The 19,371-nt window shown below is 40.7% G+C and overlaps 1 protein-coding gene and 1 long non-coding RNA gene across 3 annotated transcripts in view; one reads left to right on the top strand and one right to left on the bottom strand.

Moving 5' to 3' along the window:
* The window catches only part of LOC145552870 (uncharacterized), a 254,817-nt gene that overhangs the window by 28,698 nt on the left and 206,748 nt on the right, over positions 1–19,371 (top strand). The window lies entirely within an intron of this gene.
* fgf5 (fibroblast growth factor 5) lies at positions 5,142–19,299 on the bottom strand. Of its 2 annotated transcripts, none has more exons than XM_081610908.1 (4): positions 18,866–19,299; positions 15,803–15,906; positions 6,006–6,346; positions 5,142–5,917 (listed from the first exon to the last, which is right to left on the bottom strand). In XM_081610908.1, the coding sequence occupies exons 1-4, from the start codon at positions 19,065–19,067 to the stop codon at positions 5,908–5,910; spliced, it is 657 nt and encodes a 218-aa protein (XP_081467034.1). In that variant the 5' UTR covers positions 19,068–19,299; the 3' UTR covers positions 5,142–5,907. The 2 variants fall into 2 exon arrangements, with proteins under 2 accessions (XP_081467034.1, XP_081467035.1); XM_081610909.1 differs by having other exon boundaries at positions 5,142–6,152; positions 6,243–6,346.

The raw sequence follows: 19,371 nt of genomic DNA, 5'->3' as shown, positions 1-19,371 counted from the left end.
ATTTCTATGTGCGACAAACATTAAACAAAGGTGACAGAATGCAGCTTGTTTCAGACTGCAGCTGCTGCAGCGCCCCCTGGTGGACGGTGGGAAAATAAATCTGCCTTTTCAGTGAAAAATATGGAACCTAATCTGCTAGAGACACGAAAATGTATCAGTGAGAGATTAATCATCTGCAGACATAGTCAGCATTCTGAAACTGTGGATCAAACGGTAGACTGTTAAACCTGAACTGATTCCCCTCGGCTCACCTGGGAAGGGAAGGTAAGACATGTAATACAACATGTCTTACCTTCCCTAATTTGTCAATCAGCACACCTGTTCTGTGGCTGTCATTTACTGCCACAATGTGTATTTAAGACTCAGTTTTCAGGTTTCTTCTGGTTTGGTCAAGCAAAAAAAAAGAGTCTGACGTAGGAACTGGCTCTGGTTCATCTTGGGATCTGCAGATCAGCAGCATGATTCACGGTGGCAGCTTCAGCTGTTTCAGAGATTTGCTGCTCACTGTTTACTTACTCCTCCTGATCAATTAATACATTATTGGTTGATGGACTGGATCAATGGGTGTAAGCTGCTGATACTGGAGTACCCTGGTTCAGACGATGGCTTACAAACTATTTTTTTATTGCCATTTGGTAACATTTGGTAAATCTGGGTGGACAAAGATCACATGAGGTTCATCAGGGCTGCATTTTTGGGCTACTTTTATTCAACCTCTAAAGGTTCTTCCAAATACAACATGTCTTACCTTCCCTACATATATGCTATTAACCAGTGGTGGGAAGTAAAGAAGTACAAGTACTTCGTTACTGTACTTAAGTACAATTTTCGTGTATCTGTACTTTACTTAAGTAGATTTAATAATGGGTACTTTCTAGTTTTACTCTACTACATTTTACAGTAAGTATCTGTACTTTCTACTTAACTACATTTCTACAAAATGTCACGTTACTCGTTACATCCAAGTCGCGTTGAGCTTTTTGTCCGTTAAAATGTGAAGTTCAGGGATTTAAGGTGGCGCCGTAAAATCCGAGCAACAACGTGACTTAGTGTCTGTTGTCACCCATCGGCTCCACCTTTACTCGCACGCAGAGCTCCAGACATGCGCAGTGGTTTCCTCTGAGCGGGAGAAGATGTCTGTTTAATCGTCAGTAATACAATAGCGCTGCATAAATCATAAGATATGGCGACATGTAAAATCAGCAGCGCTTCGCTTTCACAGACGGTGGGGACTTCGTCCAACTTTTAGCGTCATTTCGAAGGAAAGCTTAAAGAAAGGTAAGATCTGTGGACGTGATGCTAGCAAAGCTAGTTGTACTGACTGAGACACATGTTGCATCTGCGATGAAAAAAGTTGTCACTCATGCGCTGAATTATTATGTGGAGGTTTTGACTGAGGTGTCGTAAATGTGGGACAACGCTGTGACCAAAGTCTGCATTGATATGACATTCAGGAACGATCCGATTCTTCTGGACGGATCTTTACTGATTAAATTTATTTCAGTTCCAAGTATTTAATGTCTAGGTGTTTTATGGAATAGAATAGAATCACATATCTAAGTCTAAACTATGCTACAGAATAAACACAATAAAAACATGCTTTATCTGTGGCATTGTTCATTAAAATGGCACATTTCTAATGTATTAAAATGAAATACGATCGGTTCACTTAATGATATTAGCGATTAGGTAATGCATTCAACAAGTACTTTTAGTTTTAATACTTATGTATTTTTAAAAGCCAGTACTTTTTTACTTTTACTTACGTAAAATGTTAATGTGGTACATTTTTGTCTGTGTATTTATACTTTTACTTAAGTACATTTTTTGAGTACTTTCTCCACCACTGCTATTAAAACACAGTTCTACATTTTTGCCACCACATAAACAGAATACCTTACATTTTCTGAGACAGTCTGACCAAAAGAAGGTGAAAAAAACTTTATTTTAATGAATATAAGACAGAATTTTATTTTATTTTATTTTTTGCTTCAGAAGTTAAAGATCAACATTCAGCTACACCCAACAAGGATAAAAACTACGGAGCAGGTCAGGAACCTTAGGGAAGTTATGGACTAAGACTTACATTTTCAGTGGCATAATTTTGTCCAGACAGGAGAAAGAAAAGATCATGGAGGATTTTTCTTGACCAACACTGAAAAATGAACAGACTGACTGATAAAGAAAGGATGTTAAAATCTTGCTTTTAAGTCTCTAAGTTAATAAATGGCTGCTGGGGTAAATGAATGTCCTGATCATTCTCTGGTCCAGGCAGCATCTGGTTTATCTGCACATCAGCTCCAGAACCAAATCCCTGAAATCTTCTCAGTCATTACAACATGCAATGCAAAAGAGCACAGAAGACAGTTCAGCTCAGAATGAGAACGGCACAGGTTACACATTTATTTTTCATTGCGTTGTTCAATAATTAAGTGGGGTTTTTATTTCTGGGTAAGAAAACACTGGCTGACCTCAGAAATGAGACGGCGCTTGCGTGACAATCTTTAAAGTTGAACCTAAAGAAGCAGCAGGTTCAATTATGTGATTTTTACATATTTGGCTACTAAATGAGATTATAGATGGAGTGTCGATGGGAGGAAGGGAGGTAAAAAACTTTATCATAACTTTAAAATATTAAACGGTTGTCTGGCTGCCTTAGAGAAAAATATGGTAAATGAAAAATGTTGCTAGTGATTATGTGATTTTGCTATAATAGTTCTCTTTTTATTTCCTTCTTTGACTGATTACTGTAATATTATGTACAACTCCAGTCAAAAAAAAAAAAAACACCCAAGAAAACATTTTCTGGACTTCTAAACATCCATGAAAGTGTTGGATGTTCAGGGTAGCCTCTGGCTGTTCATGCGTCACCTTCATCAGAAGAGAATCAGAATGTTTTCTTTCTCTGATTGAACAACTTCAAATGTTAATGAGGTCAAATGTTCCAAGAGAGGAGAAATCCCACCGATCTGCACATCTGCCAGCAAAGGGAGGATGCTGGTGAGTGAGACAGAGTCAGGAATGTTTTACACTAATGTAAAGAAAGAAAACGTCATGGTCCCAAAGGTTTCGGATAAGATCCACTCTCTCAAACCTGTCAGCACACATATCCTTCTGTCACTAAAGCACCAGAGACCCTCTCTAAATACCACCTTGGGATTACAGTGAGATATAATATCCTCTAATGTTTCAGTAAAAAGCCTGGAAAGCAATTAGGCATTTATAGAAACGAGTTAGCAGTATATACACACACACACACACACACACACACACACACACACACACACACACACACACACACACACACACACACACACACACACACACACAGTGAATCGTTTTCCCAGATGCCCTGTCCAGCATCTGACAGGATCATCCACAAAAACTTTTAATATTTATATTGCATTAAAAATGTTCCATTATGCAGATGTTTTCTTTTTTTTTTAATCTGAAAAAAGATGTCATCTTTAACATGCTTGAGGAAAACAAACACCTACAGCTGCTGAATATTTTTAAGTCACTTTCATCAGGAAGAGACAAAAAAAAACCCCCAACAACTTTTCAATGATTTTCCCATTCAAGTGTGTAAACAAAAGCAATATTTAGCAGGATATAGATATTTTTTGCATTTATCTTATACATAAATACCAGGTTTTTTTGTTTACCTTCACAGAACGTGTATCTCTCTGCAGTAGGACTAACACTGTTCTTTAAATTCACTCAGGTTTCAGAGTTTATATATGAAATTAGGTTGTGTTTTATGTTTTCCTGTTATATATATATATATATATATATATAAAAAGATGCATCTTTATATGTGACAGTCTTAGAATAAAAGACTTTAAAATGAAGGGACTAAAGGAAATCCTTCAGACATAACCAGATCTTGAAAATCCCAGTTTCTGACAGTTTGACATAAGGCGATGATGCGTTTGTGGTGCTTTTTGATATCTAATGAATGTTTTGAAAATAAAAAATATCCAAATTAATCTGGCAGGACAGGTTATTAATGTAAACATTGTGCTTTTTATTAGGGAACCTTTTTTACTTCACAGTCAGTTCCTATTTGTTTCAGTCTGCGGCTGTTTGCCATCTGATACTTCGGCTCCTCAGCATCTTTATCCCTCTGCTGATGACAGAGAGGGAATGTCCTGAGGTCAGGACTCTGTTTTGTTTTTTTTTTCAATGGACAGCCGGTCTCCAAAATGAATTGAGTTTTTGTGACCTTTCACATTGAGAGGGGAGTTTCAGTGTTTTCAGCCTGATTGTAACAGATTCAGTGTTAGGAGAGGGACCGTTGGTCAGTGTCTCAGGTGGGAGTCATATAAGGGAGCCATGATGGAGCTACAGAAAAATACTTTATGGTTTGTATGATTTGAGTTTTCTATTAAAGCTGAAACCACAGACAAGTATGTATCTGGTATCTGCAGCTTCATGTTGTCTATACAAATACAACTTGCTGTGAAAACAACAATAGACAAATACACACAAGTTGTGGGTCTGTAGAAAACTTCCTTCTGTGTCCCTGAAGGTATTTTGTGGAGATGTGGTCATTCTCCACAGCATGGAGGAAAATCAAAGTGTCTAAAAGAAACTGGCCAAAGCTGTGCTGAATGTCATTTATATTCCAGGAAAACGGGAAGTGAAGGGTTAATAATTAAAAGTTACTAGTTAATCTCATCAATTTTAAAAAGCAAAAACAAATTGTTGCATTGATTTTGTAGAGAAAGCTTAGGGTTCCATTAAGTGCGCCATTAGTTACTTTTTCAAAAGACGATCATTTCTTAAAATTTGCTTAAATTACAGGTTGAATTTTACAAAAAAGAAAAAAAAATATTTCAGGTTAACCTGCAACAAAATATGTTTTTAAGGCCCTTTAATCTTCTTTACCAAGCTGATAATAATTGTTTGTGCTCTCTTTTTATTATTAGAGATTTTGTTTTGCTACCAAACAATTGATGTTGGAAAATCACAAATCTGCATTAATCTACGCACAGTTCATTTATTACTCTACTGATACAAAATTACATAAGAACATGAAATACTTTAGTTTCCAAACTACCAGATTAATCTACGTCTCCAACCCAAAGCTGCTTCACGTGTTTATGGTCATGTTAGTGTGTGAAGTAAAGAGTGAAACCTGATGGATTTGTCATTTCATATTTATTAAAATATATAATATTTTTCTTATTATTTCTCTTATCCAGAGGACATGGAGGATTTCTCTGAACATGCGTTGGACCGGCAGTCAGTCCAGGGCGGTTCGGGGGAAATGATTGCTTCCTGGTTGGAAAGTTCTGCGTCTGATTGGATCCACACCAACTTCTCCAGGATTAATCAAATCCTCATCCTGTGAACCAACTTTATTTGATTTAATGCAGCCATGCTTTTTATGATTTTTTTTTTTTTAATATGTAAGAATTATAAAACAAAATGTTTATCTGAGACATAAAAAAACAGTTTTGTGTAACATTCGATATAAAAACGAAAACGTGTTACCTGATGTGTTCAGGTAGGATTTCTGCTTTCTAAGCATCATAACCAGAACATTAGTGATGATGTACAACAGGACAGAGCAACACAGAGTTAAGTGCAAAGAAAACGTCCCGCCGTCACCACAGATCCGAGCGTCAGAGAAAACGTCCCGCCGTCACCACAGATCCGAGCGTCAGAGAAAACGTCCCGCCGTCACCACAGATCCGAGCGTCAGAGAAAACGTCCCGCCGTCACCACAGATCCGAGCGTCAGAGAAAACGTCCCGCCGTCACCACAGATCCGAGCGTCAGAGAAAACGTCCCGCCGTCACCACAGATCCGAGCGTCAGAGAAAACGTCCCGCCGTCACCACAGATCCTAGCGTCAGGTTGAGTTGAGTGTTCCTGGAAGCCCTTTGGGATTGTTTTCCATGCTACAGAATCCTGGAATGATGTGAGCATCAGAAATGACTTTTGTCCAGTTTGTTTAAAGTTTATTATTCCGGTCCCTCCTTTGCAAACTTATCCGAACCTGAACTTGGGCCAGTATTTGACCTGTCTGTGTCTCTGGACATTCGGGATCACGGCCGGAGGCCTGGGGGGCGACGGTGGTTTCCTCCTCTCTTTGCTCCGCTCCGTGATGGTGAAGCCTTTCTGGGTAAAGTCATGCAGGCTGGCCCTGGGTAGGAAGTGGGTGGAGACGTGCTGGGATTTGACCCGCGGACTGGAGCCCATTTTAGCTTTCCCCCGCTTATTGAGGGCAACATACCACTCCCGACCCGTCCTCTGGTTCCTGTGGATTACAGAGGCGTAGGTGTTGTAGCTGTTCTCCTGGAAACGTTCCCTGAACTTGCAGTCGTCTGAGAACCATTCCTGTGAAAGAGAGAAAATAAAAGGTATTAGCAGGTTTAACTTCAAACAAGTCGCCTTTTAAAATAAATGTTTGTTTGCAGAACACTCTGACTCCTTCTCAGAGACTTAATTTAATTGTTTTCATTTTTACTCAGTTAAAACTCTTCTTAAAATGGAAAATGTTGAATACGACACGTTTTTATTTTTTTTCTTCTTTTTATTGTAAATAGAACCTCTTATATCCAGCAATGTTCACTAGGTGCAGTCAAATCTGCTTTTATTTAACTTTAGCTAAATATAGCAAACACTTTAAAAAAATCTTATACGTGTTGCTGAGAGCAGAAAAGAAAATAATCAGTCAACATCCCCTCAAATTTGTAAACTGTGTTGTATTCTTTTGGCACCATTCCGCAAAACCCTGTTTATGTTTTGGATCTACAATAATTTATACATCATGTTGCTAGTTATTTAAGGTCAAAAATCAGTTATTTTTTTCCTTTTTTTCCTATTTAATCACATTTTTGGGGCCCAGAGCTCTTCCAACTTTAAGATTTTGGCCCATGTGGTACAAAATTTGAGCAGCAAACATCTAAAACTCCTGCTTTTTATACACACCAAGGTGTTCGATTAGCAGAAAACGGTTGCTAAAATCCTTCTTCTATATTAAATTATATTATTAGTGTGTAATCTGGTTTACACCTGAGGTTAGATTACACAGATGTAGCTGTAAACTTTTAGTGTATTTATTGCAATCATATTAAAAATCCCAGGTTTTCAGATAAAACATTCTCAAAGCATTTCTGTACTTCCTCCACAAACGACTCTGACTTTAGTACGTGGAAATGTTTCACAAATTGGACCAAACCTTGAGGGGAACTTGTTCTGTTCTCATAAAATAGAGAACACCACTGAAAAGAAACAAACCCATTAGGTGTTCCCTGTTGTACCTAAGAATATCCCCGATGGGAAACTTTCAGAATGTACAGATGCTTTCCTTCCTTCTTGCAGGGCTTTGACTTTTCTTGTTGAACCTCATGGCATTTTGAAGAAAAACAAGCAGTTCTGCTTTGCTGAAGAGCGCAGCATAGCAGAACACGATGCCATTCCAGCGCTCGGTAAACATGCCAGTCACAGGAGAGCGCGGTGCGGCTCGTCGCGGAACACTACGACCCTTTGAGTTTTTCTAAGTGGCCAACGCTTCCTTTGGGCTGTTGTTTTTAAAGATGATTAGAAAATTGCTCGGCGCTGCAGAGTCGTCGCTACAGCTGGAATGAAGCGGTTTAACAGAACCGAGCAGCATACCAGCTCTGGTACCAGTCAGGGATTTCGACATTTGGAAACAAAGCCGCCGGAGCGTGCGCCAATGAGCTCTCACACCCAGGCACGTAGGCAGAGGAGAAACCCCGCGTCTGCTGGCCTTCACGGGTTCATTAGCTGCAGGTGGATTCCACAGATCTGATTGGTTGAATCCTAAAGCTTGGTCACACTCCTCGAGACATTTTCCCACGAGCCACAAGTTTGACCTTGTATTTATATTTACATCTGCAGAACAGAGATGTTTTTAACGTACTAAAGTTACTCTGACAGCCTGTAATGCCACATCTTTGGGGTTGAAAGTTGCCGATTTTCAGGCACAGCTTGGAGGAAAAAACTCTTTCTAGGGAATGTCTGAATCCAAATAAAATGAAAACAATCACGTCTCTTTTGCTCAAACAAGCTCTCACTAATGAATTTATTTCATTAGTGAGTTTTGGAGTGAACGCTGGCGCGACTTGCTGCCGCTGCTCGCCGGTTAGATTAACTTAGTTTATGGTCTTGTGACCTAATGGACTGCACTACTCAGGCTGACTAACTTTTGTCTGTTCAGCTAAATCGCCGTTTTTGACAACACTGCGTGTGTACATGGACTAGCTTCCACTCTCCTGCTCTCATCTACTACCTGAGTCTTACCTGTCGCTGCTCACCTGTCCAGGCTGCCGACTCCTCTTCTACAATGCCAACTAGCAGGATATATATCTGGGCTGTGCTTTTCTGGACTCTCCTGGCACTCTTTCAACAACCTGTTACAGGTCAGATCCAGTATTCTGCTGCTGAGCTCCTCCGGCTGCGGTTTCATCTACCTGCACTTCCCCCTGCTTCACTACTCATCTCGGATGCAACTTTCCTACCACGCCGGAAATACATCCACCGCGGGTCTCGTCGGAACTTCCAAGAGGACACGTCGAAACCCATACAATCCATCTGGTCTACCTCTCGTCGTCTCCGGCGTGCTTCCAACCGGGTTGTTGACCGCAGCGTGCTAGCTTGCCTAGCCCGGTCAGCTAACACTCCTGCAAAGTCTGATAACTCCTCTGTAAACTTCGGTCTGCTTAACATCCGCTCACTCACGGGCAAGGGACATCTCATCCAGGATCTCCTCACTGACCGTAAGTTTGACTTTCTATGCTTGACTGAGACTTGGCAACAACCTGATGACTTTTCTCAGCTCAATGATTCTACTCCACCGGGGTTTGTTTACATCTGTCAACCCCGTGGCACCGGCCGGGGAGGAGGTCTCGCGATAATTCACCGCGAGAAGTGGAAAGTCTCGCCGTTGTCTGCTCCCACCTTCTCTTCGTTTGAATCAACTGTGTGTCAGCTCTCTGGACCTACCCCACCATCATCACAACCATCTACCGCCCCCCGAAAACTAACAGTGACTTTCTGAATGACTTTGCTGCTCTTCTCACTCACCTGTCAACCCTCTCACCAAACATCATAGTATTGGGTGATTTCAATATTCACATGGACGATGGCAATAGTTCTCTGACTAAAGACTTTTCATCCTGCCTCCAGAGCTTTGGTCTCCAGCAGTTCATCAATGTTCCCACTCATTCTAGGGGTCATGTCCTGGATCTAGTCTGTTGTTCTGGTGTTTCCCCCTCTGATTGTACAGCTGATGAACTTGCCATAACTGACCATTTCCTCCTCTCATTTAATATTTGTCTCCCTCTCTCAATCACTAAGCTTTCCTGTCTTATCTCCTTCCGTAACATTAAGGATATTAATTTAAATTCTCTCTCCTTTGGCGTCAATTCACTCATGGACAATATATACTCAACTCTAAATTCAACCACCCTTGATGACCTGGTCTCACATTACAACACTGGTCTTCACTCAATACTCAACTCTCTTGCTCCGTTAAAAACCAGATCTGTTTCTTTTGCTCGTTCTGCCCCCTGGTTTACTCCTGAACTTCGGCTCATGAAGGCCAAAGGACGGCAACTTGAGAGGCTCCACCGGAAAACTGGACTAGTTGTTCATAAAGACATTTACAAAAATCACATATTACATTATAAGGACTGTATCACTCAAGCCAAATCCTTTTACTACACTGGTTTAATCTGTTCAAATGAAGGCTCCACCAAGTCAATATTCTCACTTTATAAGAACATCATTCAAGTTCCGGACTCTCTACCTTCATATTTGTGTTCAACTGATTTTGTAATTCCCTCATGTCATTTTTTGACAGTAAAATTCTTAAGATCCACCAGCATCTCAGCTCACAACCCTCCCCCTGTCCTACTCTTGAACTTTCTCCTCCAGCCCACTCCTTCTCTTCCTTCCAGCTCCCAACAACATCAGAAATTACAACCCTTATACACAAATCCAAGTCGTCCACCTGTCTGCTTGACCCCCTTCCCACAGTCCTGGTTAAAGCCTGTGCCCCATCCATACTCCCTCTTATCTCTGCCATTATTCACTCCTCTCTCTCCACTGGAACAGTTCCTGCTTCATTTAAAATTGCTGCCATAACCCCTATCTTAAAAAAACCTGGTGCTGATCACTATAATCTGAATAATTTCCGTCCTATCTCCAACTTGCCTTTCATCTCCAAAATTCTTGAGAAGGTAGTAGCATCCCAACTTCACACTTATTTATCCAACAATAACCTGTATGAACTGTTTCAGTCTGGTTTTCGTCCCCTCCATAGTACAGAAACAGCTCTCATTAAAATCACCAATGACCTCCTTATGGCAGCTGACTCCGGCTTGCTGTCCATTCTCATCCTACTTGATTTGAGTGCAGCGTTTGACACTATCTGCCATACCACCCTACTCAACAGACTTTCCTCTATTGGCATCACTCAGACTCCTCTAAACTGGTTTAAATCATATCTCTCTGGCCGCACTCAGTTCATTCGGATCAAAACCTTCTCTTCCCAGCCTTCCTCTGTCACATCAGGAGTTCCACAGGGATCTGTCTTAGGGCCCCTTCTCTTCATTATTTATCTCCTTCCCCTTGGCAATATTTTCCGCAAGTATGGCATTGATTTCCACTGTTATGCGGATGACACCCAGCTCTATGTTTCCAGTAAGCCCGCCTCCAACCTCCCACCATCTTCGCTTACTGACTGCTTGACTGAAATAAAATCCTGGTTCTCCTCAAATCTGCTTCAGCTTAACAGTGATAAAACAGAGGTTCTTCTCATTGGTACCAAATCTACTCTGGCCAAAATCAAAAGCTTCAGTCTTGTAATTGATAACTGTCCCGTTTCTCCCTCCCCTCAGGTAAAGAGTCTGGGTGTCATCCTTGACAGCACCCTGTCTTTCCAGTCTCATATTAATAACATAACCCGCTCGGCTTATTTTCACCTACGCAACATCAACCGCCTCCGCCCCTCCCTTACTCCCCATTCCACTGCCATCCTTGTTCACTGTCTTGTGACATCACGCCTGGACTACTGCAACTCCCTTCTGTTTGGTCTCACCCAGAAATCTCTTCATAAGCTCCAACTGGTCCAGAATTCAGCTGCCCGTATCATTACCAAAACCCCATCCATGCACCACATCACTCCTGTCCTGCAAAGACTCCATTGGCTGCCCACCAAGTTCCGCATAGATTACAAAATTCTTCTGTACACTTTCAAGGCCCTTTACAATCTCTCCTCACCATATCTTTCAAATCTTATTCATATTGCCATTCCCTCTCGCTCCCTCAGATCATCCTCCTCAATCCATTTCACTGTCCCCTCTGCCCGTCTCACCACCATGGGGAGCAGAGCTTTCAGTCGCTCTGCTCCCCAACTATGGAACTCATTACCACCATACCTTAGAAACATAAAGTCATTATCAAATTTTAAAACCGAACTCAAAACACACCTTTTTAGATCTGCCTTTTCCACATGACACAATTGGTTTGCCTGATTTTACATAGTTTTTATATAGATACATTGTTTTGTTTTATTTATTTTTATCTACTTTTACTTGTTACATTTTATTTGTTTCTGTCACAGTTTTTTATTATTGTACGGTGTCCTTGAGTGCCAGAAAGGCGCCTTTGAAATAAAATGTATTATTATTATTATTATTATTTCATCAAACATTGCAAAGGAAATCAGCTTGGGTTTATGATGATCTGTGATGACGCCCCTCACTTATCTTTTCAGTCTCTGCCATCTGGCAGAAGACTGGGAGTTGATGGGAGCATCTTTCAGAGAAAATGTGAACTGATCCTTTTCTTTCCCCGCCTAGTGAGAAATGCTGCCGTTATAAAGGTTAATTTAGTAAAAGTATTAATTTATCTTTTCCTTACTATTTCTTCTTGTGTGGTCTTGTAATTTTACTTCTAATATTGTTAATTTTGACTCGCCTTATGTCATCTCATTGAATTTTCTCACCTATTCTCATCTTGTCTTATTGTTTTGAAATCATCTAATCTCAACTGTTGTCATTCCTTATCTCATCCATTCAATCTAATCTGTTTTCAGTTTATCTTATAATGTTTCATCTAACATTAGTTAGTTGGGTGTGTGAAAAACTTTATTGATATTCCGCTAAAGTTGAAAAAACACAATTTTGCAAGTGTTGTGTGTCCATTAAAATAGAAAAGCAATTAAAATCACACATGAATAAGTTTATTTACGCCATGAGTGATTAAAAGACATGCTCCGCCATCATCCTCCCACCATTTCCTGTCGTCCTCTTTGTCATTTCCGCCAGTAGTAACATCCAGTTGTTGATCACATGAGCTATTTGTTGTGAAAAAAATATTTTCATTGCAGTTTTGCAAAGAACAATAACCTCACTTCAGCTGAAAAGTCACTTCATCCAATTTTGAGTTTTTCCAAATGACTGTTTTTCTATTTATTTTCATAATTGAAAATTCTGAAACTTGAAGGTCAATTGAAGCACAGCTACAGTTTTGTTGTTTTTCATATAACCTGTATGACTCAACAAATCTTGTCTAATTATGTCTTTTATCACAACTGATCTCATCTCTCTGGTGTTGAGGCTCTTGGTCTCATGTTTCAGCTTAGATTTATCATTGGTGTTGAAGATGTGAATGCAGAGGATGAAGAATGTAGCTTGACTGTGATGCCTGAGGTTTTCCATAAACACCAGATTGGAGTTTTACTTCTGCAAATATTTATCAGAGGGATCTCTGCTCCTCTGGCTAGAACAGAAAGAAAGAAACAAATACAGAAATGTATTTTGATGAATCATTTTTCAAATTATCAAGGTTAAACAAAAACTACCAACTGAGGTCTTTAAGGTTGAGAGAGCTTGCTGCGCTGCAGTGGCTCTTCATAATGTGAAATAGGAAACACATTTTCACCAGTTGTGCCTTAAAGAGCAGCCATACGTGAAAAGTTGTTCAATGATTTTATACATTGAGGAACCAAACTACTCTGTTTGAAAATACAACTACCCTGCTGTTAAGTCATGATTTAAATATGGTTACTCGCATTTTTTGAATAATTTTCACCAGCTACAATGAGGCCACAAAGCTGCCTGACCTGCAGCATTTAAAAAAATCCCTTCAAAAGAACCTGCATGACATCAGGAAGTAGGCTAAAAGATCTGAAAAGCAACACATCATGCCCTGATGTAAAGAAATTCAAAAAGTCATTGACAGCTAAATATCACTATGCAAAGGCCAAGCAGGAAGAGTTTGGACACCACTGACATAGGCAAGTGATAAATTCAATAAGCATTTGTTAACTGTATTTTTTGTTTCCTACCATTATTGTTGTGTGATATTAAAGTGTATTTAATGATCTAAATAATTTAGTCGTAAAAAAAAAATCACAAATGGAAGAAATCTGTAGGAAGACTAATAGTTTTTTGTGGTTACTGTAGATATTTACATCATGTCATTGTTTGGTTCAGACCTCAAATTAAGCATCTGTTTAACTCCAGCTGCATTTCCAGTGACCATAAAGTTGTACAAAGTGGAATTAATGGAAAAACAAACATTTTTTAAGAAACATCATGTTTTTCTGTAAAAAGTGTTTTTTCAGCTGTATCGAAATAGATGTCTGTGTAAAACTGCAATTGAAGCAGCCAAGAGCGTAGGAACAAGTCTGTCATTGGGGGGGATGCATATCAGAAACCTGACAGATTAGTAAATAGCTTGAGAAGGGGGGAGGGGGAGGAAGCGCTTTGCTGAATGCGCTGTGGTGTGCCTTCAAAATAAAAGCACACGAGTGGAAGATTTTAAAATTCTTCGCAACTGCGGTGAAACTATTGGGGGGGATGAATGTGGCTCTCTCTAATATTGGGGGGGACATGTCCCCCCGTGTCCCCCCGCTTCCTACACCTATGCAGCACATTTTTGACATCACATGATCAGCAACTGGATGTTACTACTGGTGGAAACCATGAAGGAGACGGCAGGAAATAGAAGGAAGATGATTGCTCAGCATGTTTTTCAATGACTTATTATGTGAACAAATTTATTCGCGAGTGATTTTAATTACATTTTGTATTTAATGGAAACAGCATATGAAATTGTGGGTTTTTTTTTTTTTTCCCCACATTATCAACAGAGTTTTGAACACATTTGTGATGGAAACACAGCTTGTGATATTCAAATGATCCCAAAAAGTGGAACTGAGTATTTACTTTGAGGAATAACGGCTCATCCCTTCCCACTGACATGATTTCCTGAAACAGTACGAGGAGCTGAAGCGGCAGAAGTCGCCTGTGCTGGGCATCGACTCTCTCAGCAGACCGTCCGGCTCTGAGCCTGCTGCCCTCCAGCTGATTGTTTACCCGCCATATTGATTTTCACTTCGTGGCTCGCTCCGCTGCATATTATCAGCCGTCCCAGACTGGACTTAATCTGTTCTTCCCATTAACACTCGCTAACCGGGAGTCGCTTCTATCTGTTCGCCTGCCAAGGCTCCCACAGATGACTTGCTGGTGATTCTGACCGCTGACTGGTCGGCCGGCCAAGCTGCTGCGGCAAGATTTCAGCTTGCTGTGCATTCAGGGGGATTTAAGAACCTCCAAAACAGCGGCTAAAGATTACAGCCGAGCGCGAGCGCCACGACATGCTTACGTCAGATTCTGTGGCTTTCTGCTGCAGATGCCAAGCAGAACAAACTCATAAAACAAACATGGCTGCGGCAGGAAGGGATTCCATGGAGAACCGTTTCATGAGCGAAGGAGGCTCCGCTGTAGCCGTGAAGGAAGGACAGGGAATGATTTAATGTTGGATAAAAGAACAGCAAGTATTCCTGCTGCACTGCAAAAACACAAAGTCTTACCAAGTATCTTTGGTCTAGTTATAGAGCGAATATCTTGGTACATTTGAAATAAGACAAAACAAACTTCCAAGTAATTTTTCAAAGAGATATTGTGGAGTCATCATTTTAGAGTCAATAGTTCCTTAATATTGATGAAAAAGAACTGGCTACATGGAGAGATGCAGAAAGAATCGCAATTCCTAGATCTGAGGATTCTGAGTCGATTCAAAATGATCAGGAATTGATTTTAAAATACGCTGAATTTGTACGTTTTTGCTGCTCCTATTTGCTTTATTTGTTGCGTATCACATCCACTGATCCACCGTAGAAGGCCGTCTTTCATCAGCAAAGGCTAAGCTAACGCTACACACAAAATTTTAAGTTACAGAATTTAATGCACCAACCAGTTTGTGTGTAAATGGGAACTGAGTGCTAAGATACTAAAAGATCTGCATTTTGAGTTGTAAGTGAAATAATCTGCCAGTGTAACTAGTACTTTTCTTGCTGAAAAGTACTAGTTACCAGTTAAGCTAGTTCCGTCTTGATTCAAGTATTCTGAGATATTTTCACTGGAAACTTGACCAAAAATACTTGGTTAGATTTTGTGTTTTTGCAGTGTGGCTGGTCCTGGTCAGGAGTTGGTTGCTGATACGTTTTGGCCTTAATTAAAAAAACAGAATCTTGAGTTGCATTATGCAGAGGGCTGTGACTAGAAGATAAACATAATGAATGATTGAGCAGCAAAACAGACACTCTTCCACTTGAGGTGGTTTCTGCGGCCTGGAGAGGACGATGAAGGTGAGGACGACGATGAAGGTGAGGACATCAGAGAATCTTGACCGGAGGACGGGGAAGGTCAGCGGAAGTCTCTGGAAAATCTAATCGGGTTCTGATGCTGCAACATTCCCATCAGAAGCCGTTTTGTGAAACATGCGAGGGGTTTGTGGCGTGTGTGGAGTCCTTACGGTGGCGTGAAGCCGTCCTCTTTTATTCATGGCCAGGAATCTGTTGCTGTAAACCCCTCTGATGCCGATGACGCCCTGAGAAATCGCAATCAGCTCCAGAACACCTGGAAAGACAAAGATCACATCTGGACGACTGAAGGGCAATAAAATCAGATTATTTCCAAAGCTCTCACATCAGCTCTTTTATTCAATTCAGCTGCAAGTTAAAAAGTCTCTTAGTCTTCACTTTGAAATCAATTTGAAGAGGCAGAAGAGCTTAAACATCAGTAATGACATGAATACTTATTGGTCATCGCTTCAAATGGATAGTTTGAATTTTTCTTTATTTCACAGGTTAAGCGTTCTCAATATTTTGCCTACAGAAGACAGCAACTGGAACGAACAAGCTGACTCAGAGAAATAAATTAGTAAAATTATGGAATAATTTCATTTTGAGAGAAAGACCTCGATTAAACCTCTCCCACTCACTAAAGCAGTCAAATCATGACAGTTATTTTCTTTTCCCCATCAATCCTTATAGCTGGTGCTGTCCCGTTAGTTTCAGCCTTAAGATGTTGGTCCCTGCGACAAAAAGTCTGGACACCTCAGATTTAGAGTCTTCCTCAGGCCAGGATGGACGTCTGTTAGTCAAATGTTTGTCATGAGTAATGTCCCGACTTTTCATGCCTCTCAATAAGAGCTTTGATCGTTGTGAGGTTTATGTGAAACTTCTATAAAACTGGAACAACTGAATATCTTGTGATAGCTTTGTGTGCTTGAAGTTTCATGTTTGAAAAATGTGTTTTATTTGCAACATATATTTTTAAGGCCAATGCATGATGAAAACATAAAAGTTAAGGCATATTCTAGTGTGTTAGTGGGGAAAATACAAGAGGAAAAAATCTGATCACAGTAAAATAAAAAACTGTCATATCTTAAAAACAATAAGTTTGCTGTAACAAACTGGCAATCTCTTCAGCATTTGTCTGTTTTCTTAAAAACTGAACAAAACCAGAATGCAATAAAAACTCATTTTCTTCTTCTCTGCAATTTTCAAATCTCTGATATTCATTCAGACTTACAAATTTCAAACATCCTGACTCGTGTTCATCTGCTGTTTGTCAGGCTGCACACACACACACACGCACACGCACACACACACACACACACACACACACAGTGGTTTACATAAGAATTCACGCTCATTAAATATTTTTCATGTTTCGTCACAAACATCAGTTTTTATGTGATTTTACATGACATCTAAACATGGCGTTGGATTCAGCTCCATGAGTGAAAACTTTGCAGAACGTTCTTTTGCTGAAACTGCAGCTGCAGGTCTTTAGACTGACAGATTTCTGCCAGTTCTTCTCTGCAGAATAGCTCAACGTTGGTCCGACTGGATGGAGAGAACGGCTGAAACGATTCATCGGATTAGTCAAATGAATCGTGATGAGTTGATTGCTGGAATAAACGTCAAGTAATTTTGTAATCGATTAATTGCTAACTGGAGAACACAGACTCAAAAAAGGCCATTTGCTGAAAAAACAATATATTCAGAGCAGAACTTCAGCTAAAACAACACAGAATACATTTTGCATTTAAGATAAAAACACCTTTGTATGCAAGTATGCTTTAACCAGAACCAAAAGGAATGTGGTATTATTGCATTTTAGGCAATAAAATGTTTATTTTCTTGTTTAAAATAAGAATTTAATTATACATTTATTTGCATCTTTTAATCTGTTTCTAATATTGTATAAAAATGCTGATTTGGTTAAATGAACTTTTTTTTTTTTATCCAATTAACTGATTAGTAGTCAGAATGATCGATTACTAATATCCCCGTTAGTTACCCCCCTAATAGAGCATCAATATTCAAATCTCACCACAGATTCCCAATTAGATTTAGGACTGGACTTTGACTGGGCCACTCTGATGGATGTTCAGGGTGGTTCTCCTGCTGGGCGTTGAACCTCCACCCAGTCTGGAACCTTTTGGAGCCTCCGGCAGGTTTTCTAGTGCTCCGCCGTCCAGCACAGCGCTGCAGCTGCAGCCACTGACATTTTTCCAGGTGTGTTGAAGCTGATGCAGTGTGAGCTTTCAGCCACACACATTTTACTAGTAGAGTAAAAAGGTTGATTTAAGTGTTGGTTAACCAGAGCAGCTCGTTCCTGTGTCACCTGATTGACACAGGGTTCGTCTTGCACCTCTTCCATTAAGACCACAGTCAAAAGGAAAGCTGGATTTATGCTAAGATTAAAATACACACAGGTGAACTGCTCAGTTATAAATTGGGTTAATTTTAAAGTGAACTGCAGGCCTTGGTTTTTATTCAGAGAATCACAGTAAAGGGGTTAGTAACATGAACTGTGAACTGAAGGGTTTTACATCTGTGCACATTCATTTGAACTCCAGGGGAAATGACCAATTCAGCAATAAGAAATCAGCTTTCATATCTTTACTTATTTAATTTAAGAATAAAATCCAAACTACTTGGTTTTGCATTTCTGATTAGACAAAAATATCCTCTTTTTTTTTTTTGTCTCTTTGGGCATAAATGCTGAGTAATTTATTGCTGCAACCTGAACACAATCCACAAAAAGACCCAAAGTCATGCTGTCCATCGAATATTGACTTTGTTGCTCGTTTCATCCATCATTTCATTCTAACGGGTTTTAAATCAGGAGGTTTAACTTCCTCTGCGTCAAAGTTTTATCAGACAGACCCTTTTATTTAAGCAGCATTTCTGTTTTGCTGCGCAGTGGAGTCGCGCTGTTGTGATGTCAGTCACGCTGATTTGCAGCCGCGCACATCCCGGCGCCTCGGAGCTGCACCTGTTACTTCCACAAATAGTCTACCTGCCAACATCCCGGACGGACACAAACGAGGCTCGTCAACCTGATGACTTGTGCTGAGATATTTCACACCCCTGCTCCCGTGGAAGCCATTACTGTTCCAACTTACAGGAATAACATTCATGAAAACAGAACCAGGAAACTTAGGGGGGGATAAAGAGGAGTCGCGTCCAGACGTTTAGGATTCAGTAGTTGCGCCGCTTTGTGCATGCAGGGGAAGACTTACTCAGCTGGTTGGGCTCATGGCTGCCGTTCACTCTGCCGTCGGGATGAATCTGGAGGTGGAAGCCGATGCCAACCCTGCAGTAGAGCCTGCAGGTCCTGCGTCCCGAGCTGATCCCCTCCTGAAGGAGCAAAGAGGCGCGCTGCGCTGCGGCCGCCGCGCAAATCCAGTGAGCGAAGGTCAGAAGGCAGAGAGGAACATTCATTCTTCCCAGCAGGAGACTCTCACCACGCCGCGTTTCGCATTTTAACGGATCCAGTGGCGAGGTCAAGAACCCAGAAGGTTTGCGCGCACAGGCGTGCGGCGCGGGTGGGCATTACCCCGGCCGCGGTGCTTCTGCTGGGGATATTTATAACGCCAGTGAGCTCACAGCTTCATGCATGCCTGAGCTCTAAAGGACGCTCTTTCAGCGGGATTTTGTCGCCGAGATGCCACTCCTGCTCAGCACCGACCTACAGCAGCGGGGCGTGAAGGAAGCTCCACCGACACGGAGCTCTTTCCCAGAGATC

Source organism: Poecilia reticulata, chromosome 9 (genome assembly GCF_904066995.2).
Source record: "Poecilia reticulata chromosome 9, P_reticulata-male-v2, whole genome shotgun sequence".
NCBI classification, from domain to species: domain Eukaryota; kingdom Metazoa; phylum Chordata; class Actinopteri; order Cyprinodontiformes; family Poeciliidae; genus Poecilia; species Poecilia reticulata.
Note: the sequence above shows the minus strand (reverse complement) of the source record. Positions and strands in the feature narration are given on the sequence as shown.